The 26,237-nt window shown below is 45.6% G+C and overlaps 1 protein-coding gene across 1 annotated transcript in view; it reads left to right on the plus strand.

The window, feature by feature from the left end:
* Positions 1-26,237, plus strand: part of GRAMD1C (GRAM domain containing 1C) — a 263,253-nt gene that overhangs the window by 225,390 nt on the left and 11,626 nt on the right. Inside the window, exons 11-14 of the mRNA XM_082245479.1 lie at positions 7,073-7,191; positions 14,088-14,230; positions 16,492-16,595; positions 26,058-26,234. Of these exons, the coding sequence (XP_082101605.1) occupies positions 7,073-7,191; positions 14,088-14,230; positions 16,492-16,595; positions 26,058-26,234 (543 nt within the window). The remainder of the gene's footprint in view (positions 1-7,072; positions 7,192-14,087; positions 14,231-16,491; positions 16,596-26,057; positions 26,235-26,237) is intronic.

Consider the following 26,237-nt stretch of genomic DNA (forward strand, 5'->3'; position numbering starts at 1 on the left):
CGGTGTATGAATGGTGATCATACGGTTCTACTATGTAGGACCGTTGATCACTGTTCCTACACCTCAAGCCACAGCCAATCACAGTTAGAATCATGCCCCTAGGGCAGTGATGGCGAACCTTGGCACCCCAGATGTTTTGGAACTACATTTCCCATGATGCTCATGCACTCTGCAGTGTGGCTAAGCATCATGGGAAATGTAGTTTCAAAACATCTGGGGTGCCAAGGTTCGCCATCACTGCCCTAGGGACACGCATAACCCCTCCCTCTCAAAAAAAGTTAACCCCTTCACTGCCAGTGTCATTTTACAGTAACCGTGCATATGTATAGCACTGATTACTGTAGTAATGTCACTGGTAACCCCAAAAATGTCAGTCAAGGGTCCGATCTGTCCGCCGCAATGTCGCAGTACCGCAAGAAAAATCGCAGATCGCCGCCATTACGCGTTAAAAAAAGACAACAAAAATGACAAATCTTTCCCTTTTGTTAGTAAACGCAATAACTTTTGCGCAAACCAATCAAAATAGGCTTTTTGCGATTTTCTTTTTTTTACCAAACATAGGTAGCATAAAACAAATTGGCCGAAAATGTTAAAAAATTTAGATTTTTACATTTTTTTTTTTTGGGAATTTCATATAAAAAAATGTGAAAAATATTGTTATTTTTGCAAAATTGTCGCTCTTTTTTTGTTTATAGCGCGTGATCAAAAAATCGCAGAGGTGATCAAATACCACCAAAAGAAAGCTCTGTTTGTGGGGAAAAAAGGAAGTCAAATTCGTTTAGGTACAGCGTCGCACGACCGCGCAATTGTCCATTAAAGTCACGCAGTGCCGAATCGCAAAATAGGCCCTAGTCAGGAAGGGGGTAAAATCTTCCGGGGCTTAAGTGGTTTAAAGTGCAGGATCAGAGGGTCAGACCCAAGAACACCTGCCAAGAAAGACCCGGGAAGCATATTAACACTCGCCATCCCAGCATTAAACTCAACCAGCTTACATGAGTCTCCGGGCTTATACCCTAGGCATTTATTTTCTGTTTCCAAGACCGCTGGCCTAACCACTCCTTAGTTAAGACCTTTGTACGAGGATTCTCCCATGTAGTTCACCTCTGTTCATTACTGTGTGACTCTGTGGGCTCTAAATCTGATAAATTCTCCATTTGCGCTCATTACCAACATTCCTCTCTCTATTTCTCTCACTTTACTTGACAGAACTGTGGAATGTGAAGGAGCCTGATAGTTTATAACCCTGTTGTGTAAAGCTTAGCCCAAGGCCCGCATACACGCCCGCCAGTCAGGGTTGCCAACCTCCCGTGACCTACTTTCTTCTTTTTTTTTTTTTTACTCCAAAGACATGAAAAAGTTACTAATGGAGCACTTCTTTTTTTCTGAAATCCAAAAATATGACAAACTACGATCATCAATTTTTAAGGCTTTACAATGGAAAATCCCAAAAAAGGGTGACGAAATGTGAGCATAACTAGGCTGATGAAGGACCTGGGGCACCCTGGGATGAAACCGAAAAATTTGTTCTGCAGTGTGTGTAGCACATTCAGGGCAGCCATCAGGGGGGGACAGCCCATACACATGTAGGGGGCCCAGTGGTTCCAAGGGGCCCAGCCGCCCAGGCCCCAACCAAAAAGACCAAGTTGTTGCTGCTGTAGTAACTAGCAATTGCTGAAGCATGGCAGCTGCAGAGTAAGCCGATGCAGCTGAAGGGATGTCTTTGCTGGATTGAGCTGTCTCTTTACTAAAAATATGAGGCTGTCTCTTTGCTGGATTGGATGTGCCTTTGTTGAATATAATGCAAATATAAAGGGTTCGCGCTTAGGATAAATAGGTGTTAATGCTCCAAAATCAATAAAAATAATTATATAATAATTGAATAATTAAATCAATATAAGCTGCTGCAGGTAAAAAAGGTAATACCTCTCAAACAATAAAACAACTATGTACCTGCGCTGCTTATGTGTAAACACCTTAAAATATTGTGATTATATAAAGTGCTAGTGCAAAATTATACTGAGTGCAGCCTTAAAAAAACTATATGTATATTACACAAGTACACACAATAAATATCAGTTATGAATACCATATATGAAAATACCACATAAAAAAACTTGTGCAAATAAAAAACTTATAAATACAAATATGTATTATATACTATATAGTCCATGATAATGTTAAAGTGAAAAAAAGTCTCTGTGTTTAATTTAAGTGCTTCGTGCTCCAATAATATTAAAAAGTGCTCGTGCTCAATCCAGGTGAAGTGGTGCTCCCCTCTCAGCTCCCCACTCACCAGAAGTTGGATGACAAAACGCCTTATCAATAGATAAAATGGAGTAGATCCCTCACTGGATCGCCAACAGGAACAAGGTACCGCACCACAAGCCTCTCACTCTATCTCCAGGTTATGTTTTAGTCAGGTGATTCGTGATTCCCCCTCAGTATTCACATGCCTCCAGGGATACGTCTGTGTCACAGACGTATCCCTGGAGGCATGTGAATACTGAGGGGGAATCACCTGACTAAAACATAACCTGGAGATAGAGTGAGAGGCTTGTGGTGCGGTACCTTGTTCCTGTTGGCGATCCAGTGAGGGATCTACTCCATTTTATCTATTGATAAGGCGTTTTTTCATCCAACTTCTGGTGAGTGGGGAGCTGAGAGGGGAGCACCACTTCACCTGGATTGAGCACGAGCACTTTTTAATATTATTGGAGCACGAAGCACTTAAATTAAACACAGAGACTTTTTTTCACTTTAACATTATCATGGACTATATAGTATATAATACATATTTGTATTTATAAGTTTTTTATTTGCACAAGTTTTTTTATGTGGTATTTTCATATATGGTATTCATAACTGATATTTATTGTGTGTACTTGTGTAATATACATATAGTTTTTTTAAGGCTGCACTCAGTATAATTTTGCACTAGCACTTTATATAATCACAATATTTTAAGGTGTTTACACATAAGCAGCGCAGGTACATAGTTGTTTTATTTTTTTGTTGAATATAAGGCCGTCTCTTTACTGGATTGGGATGTCTCTTTGCTGGATATATGAGGCCATCTCTTTGTTGGATTGGGATGTCTCTTTGCTGAATATATGAGGCCGTCTCTTTACTGGATTGGGATGTCTCTTTGCTGGATATATGAGGCCATCTCTTTGTTGGATTGGGATGTCTCTTTGCTGAATATATGAGGCCGTCTCTTTACTGGATTGGGATGTCTCTTTGCTGAATATATGAGACCATCTCTTTGTTGGATTGGGATGTCTCTTTGCTGGATATATGAGGCCATCTCTTTGTTGGATTAGGATGTCTCTTTGCTAAATATATATGGCCGTCTCTTTACTGGATTGGGATGTCTCTTTGCTGAATATATGGGGATGTCTCTTTGATGGATTGGATTCATTTTCATTCATTAAGTTGTAAGAGTGTTAAAACAGAAGTGGGTACACTGAAGGACTCGGTGGGATGGCCAGTGGGCAGATTCGGTGAGACGGCCAGAGGGCGGGCCCCGCAAAATGTTGGTGGTCAGGCCCAGAGGAGCCCAGGCCTAAAGCTGTGTAAGGGGCCCCAACATTTCTGATGGCTGCCCTGAGCACATTACAGCGATCAGTATGCATGGCCAGATTTTGGCTAACAGTGGGAGGAGCTTAAAGTGGAATCTTTAAAGTTCTTGTAAAGTCTCGTGTTATTTTTATAAAAAGGAAAAAAAAATGTATGTGGATTTTCACAGAGCAGCCCAGACCCTCCTCTTCTAAGGTGCCTCTTCTGTGCTCCTGGCCCCTCCCTCCTGCCAAGTGCCCCCACAGCAAGCAGCTTGCTTCGGGGGCACCCGAGCCGAGCTGCAGGTCCATGTTTCCATTCAAGCAAGGAGCTGTGGTTCGGCTCCACCCCGTCTCTCTCTCTCTCTCCTGATTGGCTAAGTGATCTTGATTGAGAGCAGGGGGAGCCAATGGCACCGCTGCTGTGTCTCAGACAATTAGAAGGGAGAATTCCAGATGGCTGAGACACTTGTGGTCATGCCTGGACAGAGATGGGGCTCAGGTAAGTATTAGGGGGGCTGCTGCACCCAGACGGCTTTTTATCTTAATGCATTAAGATAAAAACCCTTCGCATTTTACAACCCATTTAGTGCCGGTTCACATTAGTATGATGCCAGACATCGCATGTGATACACACCGCATTGCTATGCACATCACATGCGATGTCTGTGCGATGCAATTTCAGCCATACAAACTGTTTTTTAAAACAAAACGGTACAACGCTAATTAATTAAATCACATGCCAATCAATTAAAACCGGCCAAAAAAAGCATAAAGGTGACTCTGTGCCAAAGGTGCAAAATACGTGCAATCCTCACAACTTAGGTGCTTGAAAAGCAATATTAACCACTTTACCACCGCCCACAGTAATATTACTGCAGCAGAGTGGCTCGTTATCGTCTGACGACGTAGTACTACGTCGTCAGACACTCCCCCTTCTGGGCGGTGCTTGCGCGCCGCCGGAGGCTCGCTCCCGCTGTTTTCAGTCACAGCGGGAGTCGGGCCAGGGGAGGAGCAGCGGCGATCGCCGCCGCTCTTCCCCGATCGTCGGGGATCTAGTGTGGAGATCCGCCCGCCTGTGTAAACACAAGCGGGCGGATCTCCATAGTGACAGGGAGTGACAGATCGGAGTGTTCAGCATAGCTAAACATCCGATCTGTCCATGACTCACTCAGTCCCCCCCCCCCCCCCACACGTCAGTAAGCACCAGGCATACATTAACCCCTCCCTCTCCAATAAAATTAACCCCTTCCCTGCCAGTGTCATTTTTACGGTAACAGTGCATATATATAGCACTGATTACTGTAGAAATGTCACTGGTAACCCCAAAAGTGTCAAAAATGTCAGTCAAGGGTCCGATCTGTCCGCCGCAATGTCGCAGTACCGCAAAAAAATCGCAGATCGCCGCCATTACTCGTTAAAAAAAAAAAAACAAAAATGACAAAAATCTTTCCCTTTGTTAGTAAACGCAATAACTTTTGCGCAAACCAATCAAAATACGCTTTTTGCGATTTTTTTTTTTTTTTTTTTTTTTTTTTTTTTTTTTTTTTTTTTTTTTACCAAACATAGGTAGCATAAAACAAATTGGCCGAAAATGTTAAAAAATTTTGATTTTTACATTTTTTTGGGGGGGAATTTCATATAAAAAAATTTGAAAAATATTGCTATTTTTGCAAAATTGATGCTCTTTTTTTGTTTATAGCGCATGATCAAAAAATCGCACAGGTGATCAAATACCACCAAAAGAAAGCTCTGTTTGTGGGAAAAAAAGGACGCCAAATTCGTTTAGGTACAGCGTCGCACGACCGCGCAATTGTCCGTTAAATTCACGCAGTGCCGAATCGCAAAATACCCCCTGGTCGGAATGGGGGTAAAATCTTTCCCGGGGCTTAAGTGGTTAAGCTCCCTGAGGTACTCCTTTCTGAAGTAGCTGACTGTACACTTTAACTGCACTGCTGAACAGTTCAGGGCCCACACCAGTGCCCCCTTTACTTCCCTATCTTCAGGGCTTTAAGACTTGGCACCCCCTTTCACTGCCGCAACTACCAGTTAGCTGGCTCCTGGATCCCCTTGACCTTCTGGAGTGGTCTCCTCTCTTAGGCAGACCCCTGGGCAGATCTTGAGTACTTGCGACACTGTTTTTCCTGAAGGCCTCTGCCCAGCAGCTCCTCTTGGTCGGCAACACTCTGGATCCTTTCTGTGGCTTAGGGACCTCTGGTCCCTAAGCCAACTGCCTATACCACCTTCACACTTTTACAGGAGAGGAACAGCCATCACCTGCTCCTAGGACTGATGCTCCCGCCAAAAGACCCTCTGTCACATGCTCCCTGAGGATTTATTTCCAATCCCAGGGTGCATTGCGGCAAACCCCACCCAGGGTGCATTGCGGAAAGCCCCGCCCACTGAGACAGTCATAAACCCTGGTGTGCTATTGGCTAGGTTTCCTCCACTGTCCAACAAGATCCCTCATTGGATACAGTGGGGAGACTCCCCAGACTCAACGGACACACTTGGACATGTGACAGGTAGCTGACCATTCAGGCCCCCCTGATAAGCATACAGGGCCACATATGAATTTACCTAGCACCTACCTAGGAGGGTGCTACAGAGGGAACCTTTAAATCGGTGTCCCCCTTACCTTAATGCAGGCATGTCCAACCTACGGCCCGGGGGCCGCATGTGGCCCGGAACCGCAGGCAATGCGGCCCACTGCCTCCTGACAATTATTTTTTTTGCTGGGGAGGAAGGAAGTCGAGTCAGGGGCACGGCCACAGAGGCAGCCTTGGAGGGGATCATCCACTAGTTGTGTAAAATTAGTGCAGGGGGGGAAGCGGGGCAGCACGGGAAGGGCACGGCTGCATTTTATTACTTATATACTTTAACTAATGGTATATATTTTTTATGCGGCCCGAGAAAATTTCTCTACACTCAATGTGGCCCAGAGAAGCCAAAAGGTTGGACACCCATGCCTTAGTGTATTCATTCCCCCAGAGTGGTGACCTGACCACCATCAGACTGTGTGGCCTCTTGGCTGAGATTGTCATTCACACTGACCATTGCTCGCCAGGTGCCTGCAGGACACGGAGGGCAGGCTTTGCTTTTTGATCCTCTCTTCTCCCGACTTGGAGTCCCAGGCGGGAACTCCCCCCTCCTCCCTTCATTGCAATTAGAGCCACACTTGCATTTTGGAAAAGGCACCACGACGTCACCACGCCCGCACGAGCACCTTTCAGCCAGCTTCAGACCTGCACGTTTGTTTTTTTTTGTTTTTTTTATAGCGTTTTTTTATATTATCTGAGAGCTCTGCATGTTCTAATGCCCAATCTGTAGCAGGCACTTGGCGCACGCTATAGTGTGACACACCTACATTTTATAATATCATTAGTACAATTTATATAATGACAAGATTAAATAGAGTGACTAAGAATTTGAGTCTAATTATTTTTCGAGTGCTGTGATTCCAAAATGACACATTGATATAATGATACATTATTACATTATTTCTTTTCTTTCTTCAGATCTGGAGTCTTCTCCCTGGCAGCCAGACGCTAATGGCAATCAGGCCAGGACACTGACTTATACCATTACCATCAACAACCCGCTGGTCGGGAAATTCACCACTGCTACAGACAAACAGGTAAACTTTTGTACTGCGCCATGGCATGTGATGATGCTGTTAATAGGTTGGTAATATAGTGCACTGCCTGAGCTGACTTAAAGGGTAACTCTACTTTCGTGGGGAAAAAAATAGCAAAGAAAAAACAATATAGCGTATACGATTGCAACACAAATCCTATTATAATTGAATGTTATTAAAAATGACCTTTCCTTTTCAATCTGCAGCTGTTGTAATTTTCTGAAAATGCAATGCAATATGGCCGCCTGGAGCTGTTCTGTGCACAGAATGTATACTGACCACACCCCCAGAAACATCATTTCCTGCTTGTGTGATTGGCTCACAAATTTTCCCAGAAAATCAGATTTCTGGCATCCCCTGCAACAAAAAAGTCATTTTTGGTGAGATACCCCAATAGGAACACGTCTAAAGGGATGCAGACCCAGCAGCTTTCCTCGTTAGAGCCCTGCAGCTGCCACAGCTGATAGATAATTATGAAACCACTCCCATTAGACCCACTCAGCACAGAGGAACAAACAATGATTTCTTCAGAATAACAAAAGATGGGAATCTGCAACAAAGTTTTAATAGAATCCTTGAAATGTACAGAGATCATCCAGAGGGGAATGTTTTTTTTTTTTTTTTTCTCAACAAAAGTGGAGGTATGCTTTAAAATTAAAGGGTTGTAAACCTCCGACATGAAATCTGACCAAAGCATATTCCTCTATATTGTGTACTTGTCTCACTTAGGAGTGCTAAGAAGGGGATTTACTAAAACTGGTGCAACTGTACATAGTGACCAATCAGCTTCCAGGTTGTATTGTCAAAAGCTTTATTGAACAAGCTGAAGTTACAGGCAGATTGGTTACTATGTACAGCTGCACCAGATTCTGTGTGCACCAGATTTAGTAAATCTCCCCCCAAGCGTCATTTCTGAATAGATGCAAACTCGCCCTAGCTTTACCGCATAGTGAAATGAATGTGGAACTCAGGCTGCAGCGTCCAGATGCATGCAATTGCTTCCAAGTAACAAGAAAAGCCAACACAAGAATGCTTCCTTTTGATGCGATTTATTACAGCATGACAGCAGTGCACAACATGGTAAAATGCTAACGCGTTTTGGCCGTAGCCTTGCTTAGAGCATAGGAGTAAGGCTGCGGCCGAAACGCGTTAGCATTTTAACATGTTGTGCACTGCGGTGATGCTGGAATAAATCGCATCAAAAGTAAGTGTCGTTTCTGTCTGCTGCCTCCTTTCTCTGCTATCAGTAAGAGTCACTTCTGACAAGTTTTTTAGACACCAAGAAAAAAAAAGGTGACAGGGGAGGGAGCTCCAGCACACAGCTTGTGATTGATAGCCTCAGCTCTGCTCCTGCGTGCTGTGTGGAAGGGGGCGTGTCCCTTCCCTTCAGTTCTGCAGAGTGTAATTTCAGCTCCCCGCCCCCTGCTTTCTGAAAGCTCAGACAAGCTTTATACATTCTGGACTTTGAATGGCTGTAGAGAAGAGAGGGCTGCAGATAATTTGGTAAAACTTGTGTAGGATGGTTTGTTTAATCACCTGGATATATATAAAGGTTTAGGCCTTTATCTTCTTGAAGTCTTAGAAGTGAAGGCAGTGATGTGGAAGATACCATTATCTGCTATATTGTACATTCTATAGCCAAAAGCAACTGACCAGAATACCTATATGAGCGTGTGTAGTGTGGCACTCCCAAGGTGGCTGTTCTTACATGAGCGTGTGTAGTGTGGCACTCCCAAGGTGGCTGTTCTTACATGAGCGTGTGTAGTGTGGCACTCCCAAGGGGGCTGTTCTTACATGAGCGTGTGTAGTGTGGCACTCCCAAGGTGGCTGTTCTTACATGACCGTGTGTAGTGTGGCACTCCCGAGGTGGCTGTTCTTACATGAGCGTGTGTAGTGTGGCACTCCCAAAGTGGCTGTTCTTACATGACCGTGTGTAGTGTGGCACTCCCAAGGTGGCTGTTCTTACATGAGCGTGTGGAGTGTGGCACTCCCAAGGTGGCTGTTCTTACATGAGCGTGTGGAGTGTGGCACTCCCAAGGTGGCTGTTCTTACATGACCGTGTGTAGTGTGGCACTCCCAAGGTGGCTGTTCTTACATGAGCGTGTGGAGTGTGGCACTCCCAAGGTGGCTGTTCTTACATGAGCGTGTGTAGTGTGGCACTCCAAAGGTGGCTGTTCTTACATGACCGTGTGTAGTGTGGCACTCCCAAGGTGGCTGTTCTTACATGACCGTGTGTAGTGTGGCACTCCCAAGGTGGCTGTTCTTACATGACCGTGTGTAGTGTGGCACTCCCAAGGTGGCTGTTCTTACATGACCGTGTGTAGTGTGGCACTCCCAAAGTGGCTGTTCTTACATGACCGTGTGTAGTGTGGCACTCCCAAGGTGGCTGTTCTTACATGAGCGTGTGGAGTGTGGCACTCCCAAGGTGGCTGTTCTTACATGAGCGTGTGTAGTGTGGCACTCCAAAGGTGGCTGTTCTTACATGACCGTGTGTAGTGTGGCACTCCCAAGGTGGCTGTTCTTACATGACCGTGTGTAGTGTGGCACTCCCAAGGTGGCTGTTCTTACATGACCGTGTGTAGTGTGGCACTCCCAAGGTGGCTGTTCTTACATGACCGTGTGTAGTGTGGCACTCCCAAAGTGGCTGTTCTTACATGACCGTGTGTAGTGTGGCACTCCCAAGGTGGCTGTTCTTACATGACCGTGTGTAGTGTGGCACTCCCAAGGTGGCTGTTCTTACATGAGTATGTGTAGTGTGGCACTCCCAAGGTGACTGTTCTTACATGACCGTGTGTAGTGTGGCACTCCCAAGGTGGCTGTTCTTACATGAGCGTGTGTAGTGTGGCACTCCCAAGGTGGCTGTTCTTACATGAGCGTGTGTAGTGTGGCACTCCCAAGGTGGCTGTTCTTACATGAGTATGTGTAGTGTGGCACTCCCAAGGTGACTGTTCTTACATGACCGTGTGTAGTGTGGCACTCCCAAGGTGGCTGTTCTTACATGACCGTGTGTAGTGTGGCACTCCCAAGGTGGCTGTTCTTACATGAGCGTATGTAGTGTGGCACTCCCAAGGTGGCTGTTCTTACATGGCCGTGTGTAGTGTGGCACTCCCAAGGTGGCTGTTCTTACATGACCGTGTGTAGTGTGGCACTCCCAAGGTGGCTGTTCTTACATGTTACAGGATTACTGAATCCTTCCATTCTCCCTTAAAGTGGAACAGATAGTTGTTCTGTGTGCTGAAAAATGAGCGTACATTGTGGCCAGGCAGTGGGGGGCATTGCATAGAACTCTTGGGGGCATCACTAGAGGGATCACCAGCACATACTTGCCAACTGTCCCGTTTTTGCCGGGACAGTCCCGGCAAATAGGAGCCTGTCCCGGGTAATTTACATTGTCCCGGCAAGCGCCCATTAATCGTGCTGTCCGTAAATGCCCGTTACGGGCAGCCGGTGCCAGTAAGAAAAAAAAATGGTTGCGGGCCGACATCGTAACTGCGCATGCGGGCTCAGGAAAGCTTGTACAAGGGCGAGCGCATGCGCAGTTACGTAATGGCCCCGCCTGCCGCATTTTTTAAATCCAAGGCACTCGTTTCCGGCAGTGCCACAGCGGAGCAGAGAAGGACACCTGGAAAGTAAAGGCACATTCACAGACATGAAGGTAGGTAGGATGAAAACAACAATCTTGTGCCCAAAAATATCTGGTAACATGACATGTGAATAAAGTGTCAAATGTGCTCAGGTATGACCATACAAAAAAATATAATATGTAAATATAAATAAAGTGTAAGGTGTAAATAATTATGATAAAACCTAATTATACCAGATATTTATTGAGTAGACCCTATAATTTGATGAGCAGTAGGCGGAGATTAATTATGCGGAGTGGGCGGAGCTTCAGGGAAGTGGGTGTGGTAAGTAATGGCCCTGGAATTTTTTTAAAAATGTTGGCAACTATGCCAGCAGGCAGGAGGAGATCTCCTCCTAAAGCTCATGTGTTTCTATGAGATTACATTTGATGCAAGTAATACGGGAGTGGGAGAAGCAGCACTAGCAGCCAATCAGTTGTCCTACAGTGCTCATGTCTAAAGAGGAGCATGCATGTAGGAGGAGAGAGAAGAGAGAAGGATGAACTCATCAGTCTGCAGCTTCTCCTTTTAAACTGGCCATAGGTGGGTCGTAATTCGGCCGGTTTCAATACAGGCAGCCTGTTGGGTTTTTATCGTATTCTGGTGGCAGGGAAACCACCCGCTGTCACAACACAATAGCACTGCAGGAGGGATTCCCCCTTCAACACCGACTCTGTTGATGGGGAAATCCAAGCAATTTTCTTTCATTCGACCTGGGAAGGCCATAGATAATGCAATTTTCTTTCATTCAACCTGAGGTTTAAGCGGAGTTCTGGCCGCAAAATTGTGCTATCCGCTTCCTTAGTGTCACCTGAAAAACAATTGGATATTCCTGATTTGTTTTTTTTACTTACCTTGTTTCAGAAGAAAATATACTCCCCTTTCCTTCCACTTCCTCCCTCTGCGGCCGCGGCCCGCGCCGTCACTTCCTGTCCTGCAGTGCATCCTGGGAGCTCTTACTCATCACTCCCAGGAGGCAATGGGCAGTGACGTAGGCGGCTGGCCGCTCCTCTCATCACGTTATTTGCAAACAGGAAATGACGCGATGATAGGCGTCCCTATGGAAACCCATACTATGCCGATCGCATAGTACTGGGCTTGCACCAGATTTCGCGCTGCATTCATCTGCCCCATCCAGCAAGAACCAGGAAGCAGGGCATACATTTTCATACTGCGGCTTCGGGTGACCACAACAAAGATGGCGGTGCTCAGCAAACGATTTCTAAAGTAAGATTTTATGATTGCAAATCACTTATTAAACTGTGTAAAACCAGATTAGCGGGTGTATGAAGGGCGGTGGATCACTATTTGGGAAGTATATACAAAAAAAAAAACGATTCTGTGGCCGGAACTCTGCTTTAAGGAAGGCCATAGAGCAGTGGTTCTCGACTCCGGTCCTCGGGAGTCACTAACAGGACAGGTTTGCAAGATAACTAAATTACATCACAGGTGATCTCATTTGCTGCTCAGTGATTGCAGTATTCTAGTCTTCATCTCCCCAAGGTAATACTTAAAATCTGGCCTGTTAGTGGGTCCCGAGGACCGGAGTTGAGAACCACTGCCATGGATGATGTAATTTTCTTTTGGTTGCAGGATAGAAAATCACATAATTTCCCCAACAACACAATCAATGTTGAACGGGGAATCCCTCCCACAGCACTATTGTCTTCTGGTGGCGGGGAGCCTTCCCGCCGGCAGAACACAATGGTCAATGCTGGCAGCCGGCAGTGATTGCATGCAAAAAAATCAGACAGGCTGGTTGAACTGAAATTGATTTTGATGGATCCACTTCGGTACAACCAGCCTGCCCTTACACTGTATGAATCTTGGCTGGTCCCTGCTGAACCGGCCAAGATTCGATCCATCTTTTGGCCAGCTTTAATCTCCAGTCACAGGCTGGGGTAGAGTAGGGACCTGACCTGTAAGAGTCCTTTCACACGGGCTTTCTGCCCGGTGGACCCTGTTATGCTCAGCAGGGATCGATCCGCTGATCCCCGCTGAGCAGGCGGATGACAGCTCCGTCTCCGCTTACTTTGCAGAGACAGACCTGTCAGATCCCCGCTTCCCTCTATGGGAGATCGGATGAAAATGGACCGCCTGTCCGTTTTCATCCGATCCTGTCTGATCCGATCCTCCAATAGGGTTTCCATCTGTCTGGATTTCATGGACAGGATCGGATAGCAACGTGTGTCGGCGGACATGTCTCCACTGACATCCGCCGCTCCATAGGGGAACATGAAGCATCCGATCAGGGCCGCCTGAAAAACTGATTGGGGCCAGATTGAAAAGCAAAATGCGAAAGGGCCCTAAGAGTTACTAGGCTTGCAGCAGAGAAAAATCCGGTCTCCTGCCTACCAGACAGGGCTGTGCTATATAGCAGAGCCGTGCAAATCTCAGAATTGGATGGACAAGTAAAACCGTTCTCCTATAGAACAGCTCTTTCTTGCCCATCCCCAAGGATCAAAGCCAGGAACTGGCTGGGAGATCCTGTGACGGGAGCAGAGATGTATAGTAACTAAGTAGAACTACTTCACTACTGTACTTAAGTACCGAAATGCGGTATCTGTACTTTCCTAGAGTAGAAGTTTTTTTCTCCTACTTCCACTTTTACTTCACTACATTTTTTTCAATGATTTCAATACTTCTACTCCAATAGTTTTATTTTGTGCTGCATAGTTACTCGTTACAATTCTAAAAATTAACCACTGCCAGAACAGTAGATGGCAGGTTTCATGAAGCTCAAAACGTGTATTATCAGCGCATACGAAAATAAAAGCTACTGTATGTATAAGTAAAAGCTGCATTTGAAATAATAAAAAACAATATGGCGTTCAAACTTTTGACTTCTTTCTTTAATAACTACATAACACAGTACTTGTACTTTTACTTTCAGTACTTGAGTAGCAATTTTTTTTTTCAAAACTACTGGTACTTTTACTTTCAGTACTTGAGTAGCAACATTTTTAAAAAAAAACTACTTGCAATACTGAAGTACAAAAAATGTTGAATACTTTAGTACTTCTACTCAAGTCACTTTTTGATCGAGCACTTCCACTTCTACTCAAGTCACTTTTTGATCGAGCACTTGTACTTTTACTCAAGTATGGGTTTCGAGTACTTTATACAACTCTGGACGGGAGTCCCCAATGCATGAAAACACAGCAGGTTTTTCCCTTTTATCTGACTTGAACCGCGTTGTGCCCATTAATACTTCCAATGCATCTCCGACTTTTTTTTGCAGCCATGAATAACTCTTGTGTTCTGTTCCTGCAGATCCTGTACAAGGAGAGTCAGGAAGGTCAGTACTACAGCGTGGACACCGAGGTGGTCACACACGACGTCCCGTATCACGATTATTTCTACACTGTGAACAAATACTGTATATCCCGCACCTCCAAACACAAGTGCCGATTACGGTGAGAACTGAGCAGAATTGTATGAAAGCTTTGACAGATACTTGTAACCAGGGCTTTTTTTCTCAGACAATAGGTGCAGGAACTCCCCCTTCTAAGTTACTTTGTGTCTCCGCCCCCTACCCACCTCCGAGCACTAACCCTTGGTTCCACCCCTTCCAACCTCCGAGCACTGAACCTTGGTTCCACCCCCTACCCAGCTTCCAGTACAGCCTCTTTTAGAGAATATAGAGCCACGTATAATTTTGTATTGGAATGTATGAAATGAGGTTATGATAACAAGAAAAGCAATACAATAGACCCCCCACAGCCAGCAGCAATAGACCCCCCCCCCCCCCAGCAGCAACAGACCCCCAGCAGCAGCAAAAGATCTCCCAGTAGACAGCATCAATAGCCTCTCTAGCAGCCAGCAACAGTAGACCCCTCCCTAAACAGTAGATGCCCTCCAGCAACAATAGATCTCCCAGCAGTCAGCATCAGTAGACCACCCAGGACCCATTGGAGGTGCCGGAACTGCGTTCCCCCGTGTTCCTGCTGAAAAAACGCCCTGCTTGTAACTATTTGTCTCTCAATGAAATGTGTCACCTGGTTGGGTTACATCAGTAGGCACTTGCTGCGAATAGAGTTATGAGACCGAAGGGAAGGCCGAAGGTCAGATTTAACTTCCTAGAGGGAATGTAGGAGGATAGGATCGCTGTTAAAAATCAAGGGGCCCCCCATACAGCCAACCTGACAGCCCCCCCCCCTAAAAATATCAAACTGATATTTTTACTAAAAATACACTAAAATCAGTTTTTAGCAGATGAACACAAAACATAAAAAATTCCTAAAAGATAATATTTTGATTTAATAAATAAAGTTCTGTGTGTGAACACCGTTGACTATGCTTAACTTCTAAATGAACACATTACCGATCACTCACTGTGTTCATTCAGAAAAAGGAAGGGGCCAATAAATGACATATTAACCGGCCCCTTCCCTAGCTCTCCATCCTGAACATCCCCCACCCCCATGTACCAGCAGAAGCCCATAGTGCTGGGGTGGGGTACACAGCAGTGAGAATCAGGTGGGCAGGACAGGGAGGATGATCTGTGCTGCGGGGGGGGTGCACTTACAGGAACAATGCCCTGTGTGTGTCTCCCCCTGCAGCAGCTGAAAGCCAGTTTCTCCCCCTCTCTAGAGCCTGCTAGAATCTGAGGATAGCTGCCGCCATTTATACATCGTACGTTCTATGCCTATTAATGAACATTATTATATGGACTTGATTTTTCATTCTATTGTTTTACTATAGTGAATCACCTCTGCACCAGATATATTGTATTGTTCTCCCCCTCTCCCTCCAGCCTGCTTTCAGCTGCTGTAGGGGGAGACACACAGGGCATCGTTCCTGCAATTGCACCCCCACTACGCAGATCATCCTCACTGTCCTGCCCACATCTGATTCCCCATACTGCCTGGGCCCCCCTGTAATCCCAGGCCCCTGTACAAGAGGACTGGTGGCACCCCCCCTTATAAGTGGCCATGGAGGAGGAGAACTTCCGCAGAAGAAAACTGACAATCACCATGGTCTTCAATAAATGTTTCTCGATTCTTAGCCAAATTTGCAAAGATTTGTGCCAAGTGACCACCTTATTATGTACACCAGTCTAGAATTGGGTTGATCACTCTTGGGTTGGTTGTCAGAAGTTGGGTTGATCACTCTTGGGTTGGTTGTCAGAAGTTGGGTTGATCACTCTTGGGTTGGTTGTCAGAAGTTGGGTTGATCACTCTTGGGTTGGTTGTCAGAAGTTGGGTTGATCACTCTTGGGTTGGTTGTCAGAAGTTGGGTTGATCACTCTTGGGTTGGTTGTCAGAAGTTGGGTTGATCACTCTTGGGTTGGTTGTCAGAAGTTGGGTTGATCACTCTTGGGTTGGTTGTCAGAAGTTGGGTTGATCACTCTTGGGTTGGTTGTCAGAAGTTGGGTTGATCACTCTTGGGTTGGTTGTCAGAAGTTGGGTTGATCACTCTTGGGTTGGTTGTCAGAAGTTGGGTTGATCACTCTTGGGTTGGTTGTCAGAAGTTGGGTTGATCACTCTTGGGTTGGTTGTCAGAAGTTGGGTTGATCACTCTTGGGTTGGTTGTCAGAAGTTAACAACCAACATACGGCTCTCTGGAACGTTTGTACTGTAGGCGTTTCCTATGTATCGGAGATCTTTTACAATGTATATGGTTGGGATAAATCTGTGGGCTCCATATTAATTTCCCCGTGTCTTTGTGTCTCCAGTGTGATCACAGATGTGAAGTACAGGAAACAGCCATGGGGTCTCGTTAAGACTTTCATTGAGAGAAATTCCTGGAGTGGTCTAGAGGATTACTTTAAGCAGTTGGGTAAGTTCTCTTCCTAAACGCTACACCAACCTAAACTACATGGGCCGTATCATAGCAAGTCCGTCATAGGGAGGTAAAATTACAGTCTGATCTTTAACCACTTTACCACCGAAGGATTTTGCTGTCTTACGCCTGGGCCACTTTTTGCGATTCGGCGCTGTGCGACTTTAACTGACAATTGCGCGGTTGTGCAACGCCGTACCCAAACGAAATTTACGTCCTTTTTTTCCCACAAACAGAGCTTTCTTTTGGTGGTATTTGATCACCTGTGCGATTTTCATTTTTTGCGATAATAATTAAAAAAAGCGACAATTTTGAAAAAATAACAATATGTTTCTACTTTGACAGTTAAAAAATATCCAATATATTCAATTTTTGTCATATATTTAGGCCAAAATGTATTTAGCTACATGTCTTTGACAAAAAAATTCTCAATGAGCGTATTTTTTAACTGCTTTATGACCGGAAGGTTTTACCCCATTCCTGACCAGGCCATATTTTGTGATTCGGCACTGCGTTATTTTAACGGACAATTGCGCGGTCGTGCGACGCTGTACCCAAATTAAATTTATGTCCTTTTTTTCCCCACAAACAGAGCTTTCTTTTGGTGGTATTTGATCACCTGTGCGATTTTTATTTTTTGCGCTATAAACAAAAAAAGACAATTTTGAAAAAATAACAATATTTTTCACATTTTTTTATATGAAATTTCCCCCCCCAAAAAATGTAAAAATCAAATTTTTTTTATCATTTTAGGCCAATTTGTTTTCTGCTACATATTTTTGGTAAAAAAAAATTGCAATAAGCGTATTTTGATTGGTTTTGTCAAAAGTTATTGCGTTTACTAACTAAGGGAAAGATTTCTGTCATTTTTGGTGTTTTTTTTTTTTTTAACGAGTAATGGTGGCGATCTGCGATTTTTTTATTTATTTATTTATTTATTTTTTTTGCGGGACTGCGACATTGCGGCGGACAGATCGGACCCTTGACTGACATTTTTGACACTTTTGGGGGTACCAGTGACATTACTGCAGTAATCAGTGCTATACATATGCACTGTTACTGTAAAAATGACACTGGCAGGGAAGGGGTTAATTTTATTGGCGAGGGAGGGGTTAATGTATGCCTGGTGCTTAATGACATGTGTGGGAGGAGGGGATTGTGTGACACAGGGACAGATCGAGGGTTCAGCTATGCTGAACCCTGCAATCTGACCCTGCCTGTCACTTAGGAGATCCGCCCGCTTTGTTTACACAAGTGGGCGGATTTCCACACTAGATCCCCGACGATCGGGGAAGAGCGGCGGTGATCACCGCCGCTCCTCCCCTGGCCCGACTCCTGCTGTGACTGAAAACAGCGGGAGCGAGCCTGCGGCGCCGCCGAGAGAGGAGAATGTCTGGTGACGTAGGTCTACGTCGCCAGACGATAACGAACCACTTTGCCGCAGTACAGTCAACGTGACTGGTCGGCAAGTGGTTAAGCAGTTGCAACCCTTGAGGGCCATTAGGAATGATAGAAATTTGGAATATTGCTTTACAAAAATTCTCTGGTACAGGTAGGAGAAATGAGGGTGGATTCTGTTGGGTGTTTAATGGGCTTTAAATGGGCCTTGAGGGCTAGGAAAGCTCCTTTCAACTAACCTGGACTTGTCACAAATGTCCTCACATTAGTTGGGACCATGATGAAAGATGATGAGGAACTGAAAAGGATCCCCCATGTCCCTAACACTATCCCAACTAACCTCATGGCCACGCCTTCTAAATAAATTTAGCTCTAGCTTCTGTTTGAATCCAATTGTTTGAGGATTACAGTGTATATGGTGGTGGTTTCAGATGCAATCAGAGTTATTGTGAGACTGAATGCTATATATTGGTCAGATGAGATGAACAAGTTTTTATTTATTTTGTCCAGCTAAATAATACCTAGGGCCAGATCTAGCCTGTCTGATATGGGGATGCAGTAAAATATGTCAGGGGAGCAGAGGATGAGAGGTCAGCAGGGCAGAGGCTAGGGTCAGCAGTTTGTAGGACAGTGTACAGAGGCCTTTCCTTTTGTAGGACAGTGAGCAGGGGTCAGCAGGGAGGACAACAGGGGTCAAAATGGCAGTGTATGGTGTCAGGGAGGGGGGCGGCAGGGGCCAGAAGGGCAGTGTATGGTGTCAGCGGGGCTGGGGGGCAGGGCTCAGAAGGGCAGTGTATGTGGTCAGCGAGGGGGAGGGGGGCAGCAGGGGCCAGAAGGGCAGTGTATGGTGTCAGCGGGGGGGCAGGGGTCAGAAGGGCAGTGTATGGGGTCAGCGAGGGGGAGGGGGGCAGCAGGGGCCAGAAGGGCAGTGTATGGTGTCAGCGGGGGGGGCAGGGGTCAGAAGGGCAGTGTATGGGGTCAGTGGGGGGGGACAGGGGTTCAACGGGGGTTTGTACAGGGGTTAGCAGTTTGGACATCAGGGGTCAGCAAGGGCAGTGTATGGTGTCAGCGGGGGGCAGAAGGGCAGTGTATGGTGTCAGCAGGGGGGGGGGCAGAAGGGCAGTGTATGGTGTCAGCAGGGGGGGGGGCAGAAGGGCAGTGTATGGGGTCAGTGGGGGGGGAGGACAGGGGTTCAACGGGGCTTTGTTCAGGGGTAAGCAGAGCACAGGGGTCAGCAAGGGCAGTGTACAGGGGTCTCCTGATCTGAGGCTAGAGGTCAGCAGGGTGAGGGACAGGGGTCAGAGGTGGATTTTGGAGGGGCGCAACTGAAATCTGGGGCCATGATAAGAACATGAGTTTTCAACCTCCAAAAAGTCAGTGAATGAGCTAGGCAGAAAGAGAAATCAAGGTGGTTTTTAGTGGTGCAGTGGGCAAATCCCCTTCTTACACTAAAAATCCTAGGTGCATTCAGCTCTGCATACACCTTCCAAAACATTTGAAAGTCAATTTGAATGTCAAATATTTACTCGGCTAATTACTTACTATAGAAATCCGCATTCTGATCTGTAGGGGCCCTGGTGACAGAGCCAGGGCCTCACAGATGCACCATGGGATGGCTACATCACCAGTGCCTTCCAGGGTCCAGAGATGAGCTCAGGCTTGCTCAGATGCTCTTCTGAAGCCATGTGGCTGAGCCAACCAGGTAGATGTCACCTGTAATGGGGCAATCTTCTTTGGTGGGGAGCATTCCCCTCCCTGTAGCTTCACGCATACAAGGGGCTTCTATACTTTGTGTAAATGCCTTGGCTGGCAATGATTGACCCAATACAGAAGGACATCTTCTTGCACCGGTCTCTCTGGAAAAATGCTCCAGCTGGGCAAATTTTATCCAGCAGCGCTGGTTGCTCAAAACATCCATCATCATCTTCTCTCAGCTGAGCTAAAGCAATCCATGCATGCGCTAGGAAGAACCTGCAGAGCACAGGAAAAGTCAACACTTGGAAGTACAGCTATCGCTATACTTCCCTGGACTCTGATAGGTGAGGCACTGTCTTCTCACATAACTTCTTTGTCCAGCCCTCCCCCTCTGCTGGTAATTCACAACAGCCTTTTCCTTCACATAATACAAAGCGCTCTGTGATTGGGCAGGAGGAAGGAGGGGTAGGCACAGCGGCTGCATGCAACTTGGCAACTGCAGGAGCTGAGAACAGAAGGCCCAACATCGGCGTGCCAGAAGTATAGTGATAGCTATACTCCCGGTGCTCAGTAAAAATGCAAATTGAGAAATCCACGGTGACATGCACCTTGTTGGACTTAACCCCTAGTAATCCCAGAACATTTTACAGAGCGGCTGAATTCCTGGAGTTCAGCTTTAAGGCAAATCTTGACAAAATCCTGACCCTGGGTCAAACCTTTCACACTGTATACTAGACTTCTGCTAGAATACTTTCCTTCAAAGGTAACCTATAAAAAAAAATGTACGGATGAAATTAAGGGAAGAGCAAAATAAATACTGAAAAGAAGGACCTTTGTGAAAGTAACACTGCTTGTGGAGTATAGGTGTGCATAGCCTATTGCATTAGGGCAGTGGTTCTCAATTCCGGTCCTCGGGACCCACTAACAGGCCAGATTTTAAGTATTACCTTGGGGAGATGCAGACTAGAATACTGCAATCACAGAGCAGCAAATGGGATCACCTGTGATGTAATTTAGTTATCTTGCAAACCTGGCCTGTTGGTGGGTCCCGAGGACCGGAGTTGAGAACCACTGCATTAGGGTGTGAACCCCAAAGTTCAAACACACATACCCGTGTGTGTGTGTGTATGTGTGTATGTGTATATATATATATATATATATATATAGTATCTCACAAAAGTAAGTACATCCCTCATATTTTTGTAAATATTTTATTATATCTTTTCATGTGACAACACTGGGACCCTATTCACACTGGGGCGACCTGTCAGGAGACCTGGTCGCTTGACAGGTCGCCGTAGGTCGCCTGCCATAGAGAAGCTGTGGACCCGTTCTAATAGGAGCGACACAAGTCGCTCCGACTTAGAAAAAGGGTCCGGAGCTTCTTTGGGGCGACCCAGAGCGACCTGCATAGACTTCAATGTTATGAAGTCCGTGCCGGCCGCTCCGAGGTCGCGGTGCGAGCTGCGTGCCGCGACCTGTGAGGTCGCCCCGGCAAGTAGCGTCGCCCCAGTGTGAACGGGGCCTGAAGAAATGACACTTTGCTACAATGTAAAGTAGTGAGTGTACAGCTTGTATAACAGTGTAAATTTGCTGTCCCCTGATTTATGATTGTTAATCTGTCCCATTACATTTGGTCCCTTAAAAAGTGTGAGGCACATATACAAACTGTTGGAATTCCTACACCGTTCACCTGATTTGGATGTTAATACCCTCAAATTAAAGCTGAAAGTCGGCAGTTAAAGCACATCTTGTTTGTTTCATTTCAAATCCATTGTGGTGGTGTATAGAGCCAAAAGGATTAGAATTGTGTCAATGTCCCAATATTTATGGACCTGACTGTACACACACACGCGCTGTTTAAAAAAATTAAAGGAACACTTTTGAAAACACATCAGATCTCAATGGGGAAAAATATCATGTTGGATATCTATACTTATATGGACTGGCTAATGTGTTAGGAAGGAAAGAATTGCACATCGTTTAATGGAAAAGAAAATTATACACCTGCAGAGAGCTGAATTCAAAGACACCCCCAAAAATCAAAGTGAAAAAATGATGCAGCAGGCGAGTCCATTTTGCTGAAATTTCATTGCAGCAACTCAGAATGGTACTCAGTAGTTTGTATGGCCCCCACGGGCTTGTATGCATGCCTGACAATGTTGGGGGCATACTTCTAATGAGACGATGGATGGTGTCCTGGGGTATTTCCTTCCAGGTCTGGACCAGGGCATCACTGAGCTCCTAAACAGACTGAGGTTGGACCTGGCAGCGACGGATGGACCGAAACATAATGTCCCAGAGGTGATCTATTGGATTTAGGTCAGGCCAGTGTGGAGGCCATGTAATGGTATAAATTCCTTCATCCTCCAGGAACTGGCTGCAAACTCTCTCCACGTGAGGCCTGGCATTTTCATGCACCAGGAGGAACCCAAGACCCACTGCACCAGCGTAGGGTCTGACAATGGTTCCAAGGTTTTTGTCTCAATACGGAATGGCAGCCAGGGTGCCATTGTCTGGCCTGTAGAGGTCTGTGCGTCCCTCCATGGATATGCCTTCTCAGACCATCACTGACCCATCACTAAACCGGTCATGCTGAATGATGTTACAGGCAGCTTAACTGTGACAGGATTCACTTTGGTTGGGGGGCGCGTGGAACCCAGCTTACCTTTTAGAGGGTTTGGGAAATCCCTCTCAACTCTCTCCGAGTTTGTTCAATAAACTGTTTCAGATCTCATACAAGCTATTTGTCTATGAGATAGGCAGAGGTTGGCTGGGTGAGTAATGCTCTGTTTGGGGCAATTTCGTTTGGGGTACTGTGTGGATACGGGCATTGGGGTACTGGAACTACGAACTAACTATGAAGTCAACACGTCTGGGGTCTCCTCCTGTGTTTAGTCTCCTCCTGAAAAGGGGAGAGATGAGACAGAAGCCTGTGGAACCCAGCTTATTTTAGAGAGGTTGGGAAATCCCTGTCTCAGCTTCCCAGGTCCCTCTTATGCGTAAGTCACCCTGTGTCTATTAGAGAAAATAGACAACTACTTAATGGGCACTGTTCTGGACATTTTATAGATGGGCAACTCCTATCCTCCTATTGATTAGTGGTTCCAAATGAATAACTACTGCCAGTGCTGTATTTTGGCCTAGGCCAACAAGGCCCAGGCCTAGGGCGGCACTTTGCAGGGGGGGGTAGCAAAAAAGCTACCCCCCTCCACCTGAGACTCTATTGGCCACTTCTCTCACCCCCCCTCTCTCTCCCACACTCACCCCCCTCTCTCTCTCTGTCCCACCCCCCCGTGAGATCTCAGGGGTTCATGCTGGGACTTAACTTCAATTTTGGAGGGAGTCACATCCGGTAAAAAGGAAGGAGTGGGGCAAATTTACTTTGGAGGGGGGGGCGGGGGGGCGCCCAATTTTAGTCTTGCCTAGGGCAGCACAAAACCAAAATACACCACTGACTACTGCAGTAGGGAACAGACACAAAAAGATACACTCTGCATCTTTCCAAAATAACTGTTCTGTTTAATTTAAAGCAATTGAAGGCTTTTATACACATGATTACATAGGTATCCCATTAATATTACAATCCTACTTTTATGGTAACAAGGGGCGTAACATAGGCAGGCTAATTCTAATCAGGACTGGAAAGAATGCAAACGTAATGAAAACATTATTAGTGCCGTGTGCACAATGAGTAATATGCAGTGTGCAATACATACAAAATAGAATACAATAATATACAGGTTGTACAAATTTCCTTTACAACACTCAGAATATGGTTTGGATTACTTCAAATGGGACAGTAATATTTACCCACAATATCCCTGAAGAAATCTGATACATTACTTCCACTGTATCAGAATGATGGAACATTGTATAAGCATATAGCCTGTTGTAGACCGTTGCCATGCCGTCTGATCTTCCTGATTTAATCAAAGCATTGAAGAGACAAGAACTCACTGCTCAAGGTGGTGTAATTGCCTGATGACTCACACCAGTGCATGCCCCGGCTTGCCTCCGTGAAAACTTGATAAAGGAAAAGGAATTGGCAGCACTCCAGGTTGAGTCAAAATCCAGATTTATTGACTGGACATCCAAATATGACAATCGTGACAAGGTAGATGCGTTTCACACACTGACTATGCTTAATCATTACTCTGATTAAGCACTCAGTCAGTGTGTGAAACGCGTCTACCTTGTCACGATTGTCATATTTGGATGTCCAGTCAATAAATCTGGATTTTGACTCAACCTGGAGTGCTGCCAATTCCTTTTCCTTTATTAATCAAAGCATTGCTTGGATATGGAGGCCTTGGTTAATTGTTAAATGGAACACCTATTGTCTCTGCTAGCAAACCCTTGTGGGATGTATTTATGTTTGTAATAATGTGTGGTTTTGTATTCATTGATGTAGGGGCTGAATAGTTTAGTCATCCAGACTGGGTTATGTGCCAATGTAATTAGTATGTTAACCACTTCCCGCATACCGACGTACCTGTACGTCGGCTTGCAGAAGTGGTTGTACTGGGATTATGTCTGCAGCTGCAGGCATCAACCCGGTACCATTTTTTTAGAGCCTACGGTCGGCTTTCAGGAGATAACAGCGGATGCGGCTCAGCAGCTGCTTGGCCATTATCCCAGCGACGTTCCCCCTCCCGCCACCTTCCGTGGCTCTGCCTGGGTCTCCCGTTGCACCGGGAGACTTGAGCAACCAGCACGTCCGCCGGCTGGTTGGAGTCCCGAACAAAGCCGGATTCAGCTTTGATCAGGTCTCCGATGTAGTAACCTGGAAGTGACGTCAAGACGTCACGTCCGGTTTACTCGGCTGCTAACAGCGCCGCTTTTTAAAAAACTTGCAGTATTCAAAAATACCAACTTCGGCATTTTGAATACTTTTAAGTGCAGTGAAGGGGACCCCTGATCTCTCCATAAAGAGTACCTGTCACTGTCTATTACTGTCACAAGGGATGTCTACATTGCTTGTGACCAGCAATAAAAGTGATTTAAGATTTTTTTTTTTTTTTTTAACGGTGGTAAAAATAAAGAGAATTAAATAAAATGGGAAAAATTATATATATATTTATATATATATATTATATATATATATATATATAGTTTGGGGGTTCCAAGTAATTTTCTAGCAAAAAAATACTGATTTTAACTTGTCAGAAATAGGCCTGGTCCTTAAGTGGTGAATTAAATCACTTTCAGCTATTAGTTGCTAGCGGGGAAGTAGTAGAATACGGTGTGTGTTGGTTGTTCCTTAGTAATGTTAATTATATTTGTGTATACAATTTCATCTGGATATGATAATATAATCAGGCTCACCTGACCTGGTGGGGTATATATTCTCTGTGAGTTTGTTCAATAAACGGTTTCAGATCTCACACAAGCTATTTGTCAGCTAGTCTTGTATGTAGGGTGGCTATAATATCTGATATCTATTTTCAAGACTGGAGGAAGCCGTATACTGACGCAAGCACACAGTGGGCCGGTTCTGTCAAAATACCATTCTTCACAGCTTCCCAGACCCTTTCAGGTCTGTCACATGTGCTCAGGGTGAACCTGCTATCATCTGTGAAAAGCACAGGGCCCCAGTGGCGGACCTGCCAATTCTGGTGTTCAATGGCAAATGCCAATTGAGCTCCACAGTGCCGGGCAGTGAGCACAGGGCCCACTAGAGGACGTCGGGCCCTCAGGCCACCCTCATTAAGTCTGTTTCTGATTGTTTGGTCAGAGACCTTCACACCAGTGGCCTGCTAGAGGTCATTTTGTAGGGCCCTGGCAGAGCTCATCCTGTTCCTCCTTGCACAAAGGAACAGATACCGGTCCTGCTGATGGGTTAAGGACCTTCTACGGCCCTGTCCAGCTCTTCTAGAGTAACTGCCTGTCTACTGGACTCTCCTCCATACTCTTTCAGACTGTGCTGGGAGACCCAACAAACCTTCTGGCAATTTCACGTATTGATGTGCCATCCTGGAGGAGTTGGGACTGCCTGTGCAACCTCTATACTATAGGGTCCAGGTATCGCCCCATGCTACCAATAGTGACACGGACCCTAGCCAATTGCAAAACTAGTTAAAAACAGTCAGAAAAGATGAGTAAGGAAAATAAATGTCAGTGACCTCCACCTGTAAATCTATTCCTGTTTTGGAGGTCATCTCATTTGTTGCCCATCTAGGGCAACTGTTAATTTCATTAACACCAAAGCAGCTGAAACTGATTAACAACCCCTCTGCTACTTAACTGACCAGAGCAATATCCCAGGAGTTTAATTGATTTGATGCTATACTCTGATTAAGAAGTGTTTCTTTAATTTTTTTGAGCAGTGTATTTTAATAATCCTCTTTTCTTGCGGTGTCACAGAATCGGACCTGCTGGCAGAGGAGACCATAGGAAGCCAATTGCAGGATAGCAGCAAAGCCAGCAGCATCAGGCGGAGGAGACGGACGCACAGCCGTGGTCACGCAGACCACCTAACTAAACACAGTTCACAGCATCACCCTGGGGAGGCGGGGCTCGACACCCGGCAGGAAGTCACAGGTA

This window comes from Pelophylax lessonae (genome assembly GCF_965119305.1).
Source record: "Pelophylax lessonae genome assembly, chromosome: 2".
Lineage (NCBI taxonomy): Eukaryota > Metazoa > Chordata > Amphibia > Anura > Ranidae > Pelophylax > Pelophylax lessonae.